Source organism: Salmo salar, chromosome 04, assembly GCF_965601325.2.
Source record: "Salmo salar chromosome 04, fSalSal1, whole genome shotgun sequence".
Taxonomy (NCBI): Eukaryota; Metazoa; Chordata; class Actinopteri; order Salmoniformes; family Salmonidae; genus Salmo; species Salmo salar.
Genome location: NC_138294.1, coordinates 80147776 through 80161564, shown reverse-complemented (window position 1 = coordinate 80161564; position 13789 = coordinate 80147776). Strand labels below are relative to the sequence as shown.

The 13789-nt window shown below is 42.4% G+C and overlaps 1 protein-coding gene across 4 annotated transcripts in view; it reads left to right on the top strand.

Moving 5' to 3' along the window:
- The window catches only part of rapgef6 (Rap guanine nucleotide exchange factor (GEF) 6), a 194466-nt gene that overhangs the window by 33320 nt on the left and 147357 nt on the right, over window positions 1-13789 (top strand). For 3 of the 4 annotated variants that reach the window (XM_082974746.1, XM_082974745.1, XM_082974744.1), the window contains exons 2-3: window positions 11524-11594; window positions 12112-12168. In XM_082974746.1, the coding sequence (XP_082830872.1) occupies window positions 11524-11594; window positions 12112-12168 (128 nt within the window). The remainder of the gene's footprint in view (window positions 1-11523; window positions 11595-12111; window positions 12169-13789) is intronic. The other variant, XM_082974748.1, reaches the window with a different exon arrangement.

Here is a 13789-nt window from a genome sequence, read left to right as displayed (position 1 = left end):
ACACCAAGATACCTGAAGTTAGACACAACTTTCAGATTCTCCCCATTAACAAGAACAGCACATTGGGAAGAATCAAAGGATTTCTTAGAGAAGTACATAGTCTTGTCGATATTTAAATGCAGGCAAGAATTAGTCATACATTTCGAAACATGTACCATAGCTTCAGTTAACTTGTCAACAACCAATTGTCTATTTTATGAGTGTACATACAGTTCTGTATCATCTGCATGTTAATTTGTCGGCAAGCAATTGGGAGATCATTTATATAGATGGTAAACAGAAGGGGGCCTAATATTGACCCCTGTGGGACCCCAATGCTATAGTAAAGAGAGTCCTACTGAGTGTCCCTCAACAAACCCTTTGACTTCTGTTTGTCAGTTAGGAATACATCCAACTAATGACTTCAGTGGACACATTAAGGGAGGATAGTTTGGATAGGAGGACCTCATGATTCACAGTATCAAAGGTATTTTTAAGATCCAAAAAGACTGCACCGACTACACCACCTATGTCTAGTTTAGATTTAATGCACACCTGAAAATTGCAATTGTCTGTTTCGGTAGAATGGTTAGTTGTGAATCCAAATAGCATTTGATGTATGGAGTTGCCCTGAATGAGGTGATCCGTCAGATGATCAGCCACCCATCTTTCAGCTACTTTTTGATAGCACCAGATTTTAAAACAGGTATCACTGCAGCAGACTTCCAAGCATTGGGGAAGAACCCATATTTGATTGACAGATTAACTAGATGGGAAATCGGAGGATATTTGTCTCTTCAGGAATACAGTGTCTAGACCAAATATACATATTTTGTTCTAGAGCTCCTGAAGGAGCTAATAATACTGTCCACTGCTGATGAGATTTCAGGAATTCTGAATATTAGTTTAATATTGTCTATGGGAGTGAGAACTGTGGTCTCGGTTGAAAATCTCTGAGCCACTTCCCTGACAGAGTCAACAAAAACATTGTTAAAGGTGGTGGATATGAAATTGGACTCTTGAATTAGAATCCCATTAACCTTTTATTTCAGGATTTTTTTGGCCTTTTCAGCTCGTCTCCCTGTTTGTTGAGATTTTCCCAAATCACTTCCATTTCCTTTTGCTTCACTGATCACTCTAAGAAAGAACTCTGCTTTTGCTTTTTTTATATTCCTAACCAACATATTTCTCTGACGCAAATATAACTGTCATCATTCTTACCAGATTTCAGTGCTTTTTTTCAAGGGAAGTCCCGTTCTCTCATCTGCCTCAGGAGGTCCTCGTTGAGCCATGGTAGGGAGGTTTTCAGTCTTGGCTTACGTTGAAATTTCCTAGTGAAAGGGGTATCCACCTTGTCAGTAGCTGACAAATGTTCTGTATCCAGACTCTGGGTCTTTATTGCTTAACAGATCAGACCAGTCACTTTGACTTATAGCTGCATCGTAGTTACTCTGCTCACTTTTCTGGATTTGTTTATCGTACTGTTGCACATTTAATATGGTTCTTAAATCTATTTTCTAACCACCAATGTAACGTTGTGGTCAGATATGCCAGTTAGCAAGTTAGTGGACTTAGTTATTCGATCAGGTCTGTTAGTAAACACCAGATGAATTTGAGTCTGGGATGACTGTGTTCCTCTGGTTGGACCTTGTATTATTTCAGTCAGGTTAACATAATCTGTGATCTCTTGAGTTTTCTTTTCCTGCAAGTTTTTTTGTTTCCCCAGTTTTATATTGAAATCCTCCATGAAGATAATCTCCTTATGATCACATTCTTTAAGCATGGCATTTAGATGGTCGTAAAACGAGAACAGATGATGGTGGTCGGTATAATCCAACATATGAGGGGAGAGGAAGACATTCAGCCCCATACAGTCATTGGCATGTTTCCATATGATACGATTACATTTAAAGTTATCTTTCATGTACTAAGCAATCCACCCCCTCTCCCATTCCTGAATATGGAGTATCCAGGGACATTAAAGGCAGAAATAAATAAAAAATTCAGCCGTGTCGCAGAGAAACAGAAATAATCTAGATTAGTCGTTCAATAAATGTTCTACCTGTTCACTTTTAGAAATAATGCTACGCATATTCAGATGACCTCCCAATATTCCTCTAGGCTTTAACGGTTTGAAAAAGTTTCATGGTACAATGTTTTCTAATACCTGGGTTAAAGGAACTGGGTTTCTGACTCGAAGGCGGGTTTTGTTTGGGACATGTATCATGAGTTGGCATTAAAATGGAATGATCAGCAGATTGCTCATTCTCTTGAAAAGCCATGTTAGTGACAGTAGTTATGCTCACATACACAGAATGACCTTCTCCGAACCAGATAATATAGATGATTTCAATCCTACATCAATGATTTTGGTCTGGATGGCTAATTTGGGGGACTTTTCTCCACTTCTCCAAGAATTACATCCGCCATATCAGCCTTTTTTCTGCTGGTGACCCAACTCCAGACTCTGATGGGGAGCTTGGTACCCTGGGCCGTTTGGGTGCATGTTGATTCCGGACTGTTTGAATGAAGGCCAGCGTTGATGTTTGGCTGCCTTTTGTATTCCCCAGAGAGTTGCACCGCCTTCGGGGTCCCTTATTAACCTCCAGGTTTTCTATTGGGTTATGATTGTCACTGATCTCAGTAACTACTTTCCCAGCTCCATTCTTAGCATTTTTCCTCTTATTCTTCTTTTCTTGGAATGAGAGGTCACTGTTGTAGACTCTGGCTCACCAGGTACCAAGTCCAATGTTTCATTCACTCCGTCTTTGTTCTTGGGAGCCGAGGAATTATCTTCTTCAACCTCAGTCTCACGTTCAGCCATTTCAGCTGAGATATGTGATACGTCTGCCCTACTCATGGGGCCAGGATTGTTGTCCTGCACATAGTGTGAAAAAGGTTCCTCTTTGTACTTTATGTTGTCCAGTGTAGTAGGACTACTCTACCATCTCCTGACCCCCTGTAGCGTGGGATTGTGTCAGCCAGTCCAGTTTACACGCAGGAGCTTGTCCATCATAAAATACTTTGATCAAGTGAGGGCCCATCTTTACAGAGCGTGTTATAGGAATGATGGGTGCTGCTTCAACATACACAAAGCGATCTCCATTGGAGCAGTTTGTAAGTTGACCCTTGTATCTTATCATGTGCCTCGTCACTCTCCCCACTCCTTACATCTAGCTTTAGCCAGAAACTCAGTCACAACACTATCATCTGCTGATTCGGGTAGTTCTTTATTTGTAACTTGGAGTTCTGGTCAGCCATGCGCGACTTCAAACTGAACAGATTATTCTCTTTGAACACAACATGTTTTCCTCTGATCAGAAGCTTTGCCCTTTCTTCCTTACTGAGAATATATATGCCCCAGAGTGCACATACTCTCTGTGCTGACCTCAAATGGTTTGGATGAATTTCCTGTATGAGAGACTGTGGTAGAGCTCCTCCTTAATGGGGTTGGCTATGGCCTCCTCCTTTGTCAGGATTTCTCTCTCCATGATAAAAATAGGTAAAACAGTCTCCTTTGGGGCATTTCCACCCACAACCTTGCTCCAGGTCTCATTTTCCTTGACATCAGTTTTTGCTTCGCTGGAAATAGCCACAACTACTGCAGCCATTTTAATTGTAGTGTTAATGATTAAAGTAATTTGTTTAACATTGAAATATATCAACAAAACTATTCAGCAGTATACAGTGAGGATACTTCTTACTTAAGAATTGATGGATGGTTGATCCTCAAATAGATATTTGCTGGATTCAGTGTTCTCCAGCAATTGAAGCTTCCCAGCTGGGCCGAATACCCAAACAAAAGGAGACGTCAAAACAAAATATGGACATATCATTCCGGACCTGACAGGCCGTCGGTCGATAAATCCAAAAACGAATCAAACAAGCAAGCCGTCTGGTGAGTTGCGCACTACCCAACGAGAGACTGGGCCGACAGAAGCGTGGTGGGCACACGTACCGGCGAGATGCCGTACCTGACGGGGTAAGAATAAACGACTACTGTACCAGAGGCAACCGTTCACACGAGACTAAGTGTATTTCATTTAACAAGCAAGATCGCATGAACTTATTTTGGCTCATTGAAATGGAAGTGACCCCTACCTTGCAAAGCAGCCTTGTCAGTACAGGAGAGCTGTAGTCGTGGTGTGATTCAGTTACAGCACTCCACAGGGGAGACTATTTATTTGAATTGTTTACGCTGGTGATTCCTACATCCTGTCTGGGGATATTGATGATCTGCTTTAGTCTGATCGATGACTGAAAGGGAGCATACTTGTTTTTGGTGTTGGGATTGTTAGCCTGTACGTAAAATGAATGCATGCATGAATAAGTCGCTTTGGATGAAAGTGTCTGCAAAATTTTTGGACCAAGTGGTGCAGCGGTCTAAGGTACTGTATTGCAGTGCTAGAGGTGTCACTACAGACCCGGGTTTGATTCTGGGCTGTATCACAACCAGCCGTGATTGGGAATCCTGTAAGCGGCGCAGCATCGTCCGGGTTAGGGGAGGGTTTGGCCGGGGTAGGCCGTCATTGTAAATAAGAATTTGTTCTTAACTGACTTGCCTAGTTAAATAAAAAATATTATTATTATTATTATTATTATTATTGGGTAGGGTGGGCTCCCCGGAACGGAGGCCAGTTGTAGACCTTAGCCTATAGACCTTCAGTGTTTTTAAATCTAGGCGACCATTGGCTTGACCTTGCCCCCCCCCAGTGAGAGGATGCTCCTAGCGGTGCCTACATATTGAGTGGATGCCCCTGTCAGCTACATTGACTGTAAGTGACTGTCTGGTCTGAATTGAACACACTACTGGCCTCCATCACATCCTGCCCCGGCTGGCCCCACACTGCACTCACTGTCTGTCCCAAAGGGCATAGCATTCCCTATATAGTGCACTACAGTGCTCTATGTGCGCTGATCAAAAGCAGTGCACCACATATGAGCGAGGGTGCTATTTTGGAATGCAACCCCTGCGCTCCCCCGAGCCGACTCACCTGGCCTCAGGAAGAATAGTGCTTGCCACAGCACAGAAGCTGCTCTCACTAACCCAGTTAGCTTTGAGGTAAAGTCAATACAGTTTTAGTAGCTTGAGAGCCATCAGTATACTACAGTATGCTGCTGCTGCCAGTGTTTTCATGAGTTGTCTTATTCCTCCGAGTTGAAAGTGGGGCAGGCCTAGAACTATTTCCTACAGACAGTGCTGCAAATGAATTGTACTGTAGTGTGTGTTTTCAGGCCATTGGCATCTTCATATCCAATTCATTGGGGCTTGTGTTTTAAAGCCAGGTGGATGAAGAGGTCTACTTTTCAAAATGAGGTAATGTAGTCTGTGAAAGTAGTTGAGGCTGGCCTGTAAATCTGTTATCATATGGGTTATAGGAAGAAGACTGGCTGGGTCCCCCCCCCCCCCGCCCTCCTCCAGACACTCTTAAGGAACACAGATAGATGGCTCATTTTCGTAGATACCACATGGTCAGGTCATGGGCCTAGCCCAACACGTAAATAATAGCAAGCCTCAGTTCAGCCCTGTCTGGGATCAGTATTTTTCTATCCAAATCAAAATGTATTGGCCGCGTACACAGATGTTATCGCAGGTGCAGCGAAATGCTTGCTAAATGACAACTGTATGAACAGTATGTGAATAGAAAAGGTGTGTACAGCAGTAGTTGTATAGGATGAGCCATGACTAGAATACAGTATCTATACATTGAACAAAAATAAATGAAACATGCAACAATTTAAAATATGTAACTGAGTTACAGTTCATATAAGGAAATTAAATCGGTCAATTTAAATAAATTAGCCCTTAATATATGCATTTCACGGCTGGGAATACAGATATGCATTTGTTGGTCACAGATACGGCAGAGTAGCCTAGTGGTTAGAGTGTTGGACTAGTAACCGAAAGGTTGCAAGATCGAATCCCCAAGCTGACAAGGTAAAAACCTGTCATTCTGCCCCTGAACAAGGCAGTTAACCCACTGTTCCTAGGCCGTCATTGAAAATAAGAATTTGTTCTTAACTGACTTACCTACTTAAATAAAGGTAAAATAAATACATTTTTAAAAACAAAAAAGGTAGGTGTGAATCACAAAGCCAGTCGGTATGGTGTGACCACCATTTGCCTCGTGCAGCGTGACACATCTCTTTCGCGTAGAGTTGATCAGGCTGTTGATTGTGGAATGTTGTCCACCTTCAATGGCTGTGCGAATTTCCTGGATATTGGCAGGAACTGGAACATGCACGACAATCCAGAGCATCCCAAACATGGGTGACATGTCTGGTGAGAATGCAAGTCATGGAAGAACTGGGACATTTACAGCTTCCAGGAATTGTGTACAGATCCTTGCGACATGGGGCTTGTGTTATCGTAAGGTAATGGCGGCGGATAAATTTTACGATAATGGGCCTCAGGATCTCATCATGGTATCTCTACATTCACGTTGCCAATTGTGTTCGTTGTCCGTAGCTTATGCTGGCCCATACCATAACCCAACTGCCACCATGGAGCAACATTGACATCAGCAAACCGTCTGCCATCTGACCGGTACAGTTGAAACCGGGATTCATCCGTGAAGAGCACATTTCTCCAGCGTGCCAGAGGCCAGGTGAGCAGTTTCCCGCTGAAGTCGGTTACGCACCAAAACTCAGGTGACGACGACAAGCACGCAGATGAGCTTCCCTGAGTCGGTTTCTGACAGTTTCAACAGGAAATGTTTCATTGTGGAAACCCACAGTTTCATCAGCTGTCCGGGTGGCAGGTCTCAGACGATCCCGCATGTGAGGAAGCCGGATGTGGAGGTCCTGGGCTGGCATGGTTATACGTGGTCTGCGGTTTTGAGGGCGGTTGGACATACTGCCAGATTCTCTAAACTGATGTTGGAGGTGGCTTATGGTAGAGAAATGAACATTCAATGATCTGGCAACAGCTCTGGTGGACATTCCTGCAGTCAGTATGCCAATTGCACGCTCCCTCAACTTGAGACATTTTTGGCATTGTGTTGTGACAAAGTGCACATTTTCGTGGCCTTTTATTGTCCCCAGCACAAGGTACTCCTGTGTAATGATTATTCTGCTCACTAACAAGGATTTAAACACATTTGTCCACAACATTTGAGAGAGTAAGCTTTTTGTGCATATGGAACATTTCTGGGATATTTTATTTCAGTTCATGAAACATGGGACCAACACGTTGTTTATTTTTGTGTACATGTAAAGTGGGTAAAACGGAATGTAAACTTTATTAAAGTGACCAGTGTTCAATGACTGGAATACAGTATATACACTGAGTATACCGAGCATTAGGAACACCTTCATTATATTGAGTTGTACCCCTATTGTAAATCAAATTGGCACCTGCAATTGTTCGGGAGAAGAAAAAATATAGCGTGTGTTTTTATTTTTATTATTATATTATTCTTATCACACGCACACAGCGAACAGATACGGAGCCTAGTTTGAGTGAGAAATGTCAGACAGTGTGAGAGTTGCTGCTGGAGTGAAACTTGCTTCTATAATCCCAATCATAATGCAATAATTTGTTAAAAACAATTTTGATGGCCACGATAAATAGCTACTTTTTTCTCTTCAGGTAATTAAAACGCAATACCCGTCTGCCATTCAGGTGGTTAAGGTGTGAAACCCAGGGTTGAAAGTAAGGTACGATCCAGTACGGCGTCCTGGGAAAATAAAAAAGTGGGTGTACGCCGTACTGCCCAAAAAGTGATAGGTTATTACACCATTATTAAACATTACCGCATGTCTTTTGGTTATCAAAATGCTTAACTTAATTAAGCAAACAGTAATTAAGCACCAGCGTAGGACATCGGCCATATCCTCAGTGAGTGCATATTCACTGTGGTCATCATTGGTTCAGTGACACTTTTGTTGGTTTTTGAACACTAATTTCCTCCTCCGGTTAGATGGACGTCATATTGTATTTGTGTCCCACCTTTTCATACGGCGATTATACGGATCCGACTACATAGTTTTTATTGGTCTGTTTGTCAGAGTCAGCAGAGTAGGCTAGCCTGTAATTTTTGTAGTAGGCTTATTTATAAAAATAAAAAAAATTATGCGTGAGTGCGCTTGGTTGTCCCGTACCGGTAAGAAATGAAATCTACTTTCACCCCTGGTGAAATGTGACGTTTTACTTCATATTATGAGGCATGTCTTATCTTGCTTCAGAGTAGCAGAGCCAAAATCTGTTTCTCTAACAGAATGACAAGCTGACCAATAGAATAGATACACTTTACTATGGGGATAGCAGATTGACAGGCTAATGATGTTGGCTGTTAATCATCTTGTTGGCTGAGGAAAAGTAAATGGGGACAGTTATTCTAACATCTTCAAAGTGCGTGTTGGAATTCGGGGAGAACCACACACACCGTTGCCTGTTCTGTTAAGGTGAATTACCATCATCTAAATGTGATTTCTGACAGTATGAACACCGTGGGTGGACGCCCTAATCAGGTTTATGCACCCAATGCATATGGGTTTGGTACATTTCTCAAATGTCCGGAGCTACATTTTCCTAACAAAAATTCTGGTTGACTCCCTCCACATGTTCTTAGTGATTTCCCTTTGTTTGAAGTAGGAGTATAGAGTGACTGACAGACAGACGGACGGACGGTTCTGGTTTTCAGATGAACTTTCAGAGGAAGTGTTAGCAGGAGGAGGAGCCCAGACTGGCACGGCTCTAATGTGTTGTTCCTTATGGTTAAACCCTTCTGCACACATCCAGGAGGCCTACACACACACACACACACACACACACACACACCCCCTTTGTTTCTCCCCATTCCAGCGCTGCCTGGTTTTCCTCTTGTAGCAGGTTTTCTGCATGATCTCTCCATTTACTGATTGAGACATGATTTTTGTGTACACCACACACAAGATCTGAATACAGTACACCATGACTCACTCCCACATTCTTTGACTGGTTTAGCAAATACCCTCTGATTTCCACAGAGACAAACCGCAGAGGTTCAATGTTCTATTAAATTGGTCCCTCAGCAGTCTCAGCTAACTAACACTTGCTGTTTTGCTGCCACGCACATCAGCGTGTGTGTACACGTGCGTGGGCACTTCCGCTTGCCTGAAGCCACTGAGGCATGTGCTCCACCTGTTAATGCTAGTTGCCCATGGGCTCAATAGCTCCTCTGTCTTGCCATACCATATGTCTACATGGAGGTTTTCACATGCATTCTTCAGGCTATCTGCTCTTAATGTTTGAACAGCTGTGTTTGATATGACCATTTTAAGGACATTGTGTGTTTGTGTTGGTCTGGATTAACAGTGTAAATTTGATAGGAAGTGTTTTTTTGCACGAGACTACAGTAAACTCCTCATGAAAATAGATGTTTGTACGTGACCTTGGTCTGGTTCGCTTAGAGCTGAGTTGATACAATCAAATGTAGAAAGGTTCCTTTATTCTGTAGATGACCAGCCAGGCTTGTATTGAAAGAGTGTTGTGCTCCTCTGATATAACATGGCTGTGTGTGTCGCCTTGTTTGTTTTTGCCTCGTGTTGTATTGTGGAAAAGGGTTGTTTGACCATGATCTGTTAATTCATACAAATCCTCCAGTGTTTGTTTGATTCAGACCTTTGGTCAACCCTGACTGAGGGCCTGTGTGCCCAAACATTTGCACAGTCTTTCAATACATATCTGGGAGTATTAGGTCTATAGCAGGGATCATCAGCTAGATTCAGCCGCGGTCCTATTTTTTTTTATTTTATTTTTTCTTGCGCGGATGGTCGGAGGGCTGGAACATAATGACTAATAATTTGTAGACTGTTAATTGACTGCAAGAAGCCCAAACAGATATGTTTGCTAAAACATAATCATTTCAAACCTTGTTTACATTTGTATACGATCACAATCTCTATTATGCATGGGAAAACTTGAACAGATTTCTTGAATTACAATTACTTGGAGCTGATTTCCTGGTGTTTTTACAGTCCAACAATATTAAAAAAAATGTTTTTTTTAATTGTTTTTGCTCAGAAAACTTGGTTGGGGGGCAAATAAAACCACCTGCGGCCCAAATTCTGGCTATTAGCTAGGTTGCCACTTATTGTACGCCTATTGAAATTGAACTTCAGTTCATGAAAATAAATAGCTAGCCAGTTACTTAACCCTGTTGCCTGACGCTAACGTTATAAGCAGCCAGCTAGCTTGATCTGGCTTGTTACGCTCGACCAGACCACGGTATGTGTTGTGAAGCTAGCCACAATAAGGATGCGGCACAATAGTGGAATTTGCGGTTTGCCTTCAAAATAAAAGTATGTCATTGACAGTGATGCGAATGAATACAAATAGTAGAAATATGCCATACTTTTATTTTGAAGGCTAACCGCATAGTCCACTATTGTGGCTAATCCTTATTGTGGCTAGCTTCACATAGATCGTCCGACCGCCATTAATCAAATAAGAACTGTCTTATAAATTAGGGTTATTTTAGATGACACCTGGCTATATAGTTAGCTAGCTATGTTATTTGATGTGTATCTTTTTTTGACACGCAAAGACCCAAACAGCATTCCGTAGAAATCCTGGTTGAGAATGAAACGACTGAATAAACGAACAGCACAGCAAGTAAGAGAAATAAATCGGGTTTGGTTGTTTTACTGGTAATTGGGACATACGTAAATGCCAACAAAATAACTTTTGGGTGTGTGTGTGAGACCTCTATTTAACTAGCCAAGTCGGTTAAGAACAAATTCTTACTGACAATGAAGGCCCGGACCACGCTGGGCCAGTTGTGTGCTGCCCTATGGGACTCCCAATCAAGGCCGGATGTGATACAGCCTGGATTCGAACCAGGGACTGTAGTGACGTCCTCTTGCACTGAGATGTAGTGCCTTAGACCGCTGCGTCTGTGTGTGTGTGTTAACTGTACTAGAACGGGCGCAAAAATGTTAAATATCGGTTATCGGTATAGTTTTTTTTGTTAAGGAAAATATCTCGTATCGGCCAAAAATGTCATATCGGTGCATCACTAGTATATAGTTCCTGCTTTTGAGTAGGAAGACGTTTTTTTTTCTCTCCCCAATTTCGATCGTCTCATCGCTGCAACTCCCCAACAGGCTTGGGAGGCGAAGGTGGAGTCATGCGTCCCTCGAAACATGACCCGCCAAACCCTGCTTCTTAACACCCGCCAGCTTAACCTGGAAGCCAGCCGCACCAATGTGTGGCAAGCACTGTCCACCTGACGACTGAGGTCAGCCTGCAGGCACCCGGCCTGCCACAAGGTGTCGCTAGAGCACGATGAGCCAATTGTGCGCGGCCCTATGGGATGGCCGGCTGTGCTACAGCCCTGGATCGTACCCAGGTCTGTAGGGAAGCCTCTAGCACTGCGAAACAATGCCTTAGACCGCTGCGTCACTCGGAGGCCCTAGGGAGACCTTTTGGTAAACCAATCACAGTGACCAGACCTGAGCTGCGTTTTCAATTGCTTGCCCTACTTTCCAAACCAGCCTGTGTTGCCTTGCCTCTGTGTGAGGTGAGATGTCTGTCTGAACCGGTTGTCTTGTCTCCTCCAGGACTTGCACACTATTTACTGTCACTTCTACCACATGGATGTCCTGTCCCACCTCAGGGAGCACCAGCTCAGGTCAGATTCACCTCCCCGTTCATCCATTACACCGACCACTCACCCTACTTAAGCTCCATACACCAGGGCCTGTATTCATAAAGCAGCGCTGATCTAGGTTCAGGTTGGCCTTTTTTAAACCTAATGAATGAGATTAGACTATGCTATTTGGACAGGGGTGGGCCTGATTCTAGATCAACACTCCTATTATGTGGTTTTTATGAATACAGACACAGGAGGTGGAGCTACAACTAGTGTCTGAGTCATCCACATGGCCCATCCTGTACAATCTCCTGTACATACATAGGACAGAGATGACAACCACACACTGGAGCCGGTGTGCAGGCCAGGCCATGCAGCCATACACCTCTGAGACTGGCCCTGACATTCACCACAACCATTCCACATCACCAACATTCAGATATGAGAGCTGTCAGTCTGGTTGTGATAATGTATGAGTTGGTAAGGTCTGAACTGATAACGTCTTCTAATAATGTATGAACTGATCGTGTCTGAAACTTGTTTTGTTGTTGTGCAGGTCAATGAGTACTTCAGCCAGGTATGAGAGACACGAAGCTAACCACATCCTGTTCTAGTAAGTTACACACACACACATGAAACCCTAAACGTCTGCTTGGCTTATCTTACAGAGCACTGTTTTCCTCTTCTGTCTGCTGCATGGTTTTCTTGTCATGTTACTGTTGTGTTCTCTGCGTTTACCATTGTTGTTACTACCAAAGACTCCTCACACTTCAAAGAATTGATCCGTGTCAGAACATAACGGCAGACTTTCATCTCTTTAGTCTTGAAAGAAAGTCATAGTGCTTCTACACCTGCATTGCTTGCTGTTTGGGGTTTTAGGCTGGGTTTCTGTACAGCACTTTGAGACATCAGCTGATGTAAGAAGGGCTATATAAATACATTTGATTTGATAATGGCCTCTCTTCTGCTCCACTGCATAGAGTTAAGCTGTGTTATGGCAAGAGGGGGAGCGGGAGAGAGGCATATTCTTCATATCCAACATTGTGTTGATGTATTACTCCTTTCATTGGAATCACATTAAACTCTCAGTAGTTTTAATTTTTGATTGGAAAAAGAATCTCCCCATGCTTCCACACATCCTTTCCCCACTCAGTACCATGCTCAGACACCGTAGGAATCAATCTGCCTGGTCCAATTAGGCACAGAGAACATAGGCATTATAGTACCTACTTGGAGGTATTAAACAGCCTTTGGAAACAGTCAGGATTCCTCATGAAACACTAATGCTACTTAACCATGTGAACCTCCATGCAACCCATGTACAGTGCATTTGGAAAGTATTCAGACCCCTTCAGTCTTTCCACATTTTGTTACGTAAGTTTTATTCTAAATTTGATTTGTTTTTTCCCCTCAATCTACACACACTACCACATAATGACAAAGCTCAAACAGGTTTTTAGAATTTTGTTTAAAATGTATTAAAAAAAACATCATAAATTGTGCACAAAATTTGTGAGTTGAGCTTTTTGTTCATATGGAAAATGTATAGGATCTTTTATTTCAGCTCATGAAACCAACATTTTTACATGTTGTGTTTTATATTTTTGTTCAATGTATTTAGCTATTAAATGATTTGGTCAAGCAATTCTGCTTTTAGCTATAAGATAAACACAGCTATCCTGTGTAATACTTGTCACAGTTGAAGAGAGGATGTTCTCAGCATTGTGCGGGTATGTTTTATTTCTCAGCTGTCTTATTTTACAAGATATTGATATGGATTTGCGATACAGAGCGTGCGAAATGAGCATCGGCCTCTGCGAGCACATCGGCCTCATTGGGTATTAGGGTATTAGGCTATGACAGCAATGTTTTTTTAGGACATTAATAATGACTTTACCGTTAGATTAAAACATGGCTACGTCACGTGAAAAATGTATTTGGAGGTAGTGATTTAGCTAATGTGTTTTGAATTTCCACTTACCCAGCTGGTGAATTAGCACCAAATATATTAGTGCACATAAAGATTTTGGCAAATTAATCTCTATTTAACAAAAAATATTGAGTCCTATTTTAACAGTAAAATATAACAATTGCTGTATTAGGTTGCAGTGCACATAGACATGTCTTGAATCATGCATTCCTGCTTAGATGAAACAAGTTATTTGAATACCATCTCAGTAGTCTATTGCACTTCTTTATTAAAGCACTGTGAATGCCATTAGAAGCCTACTCAT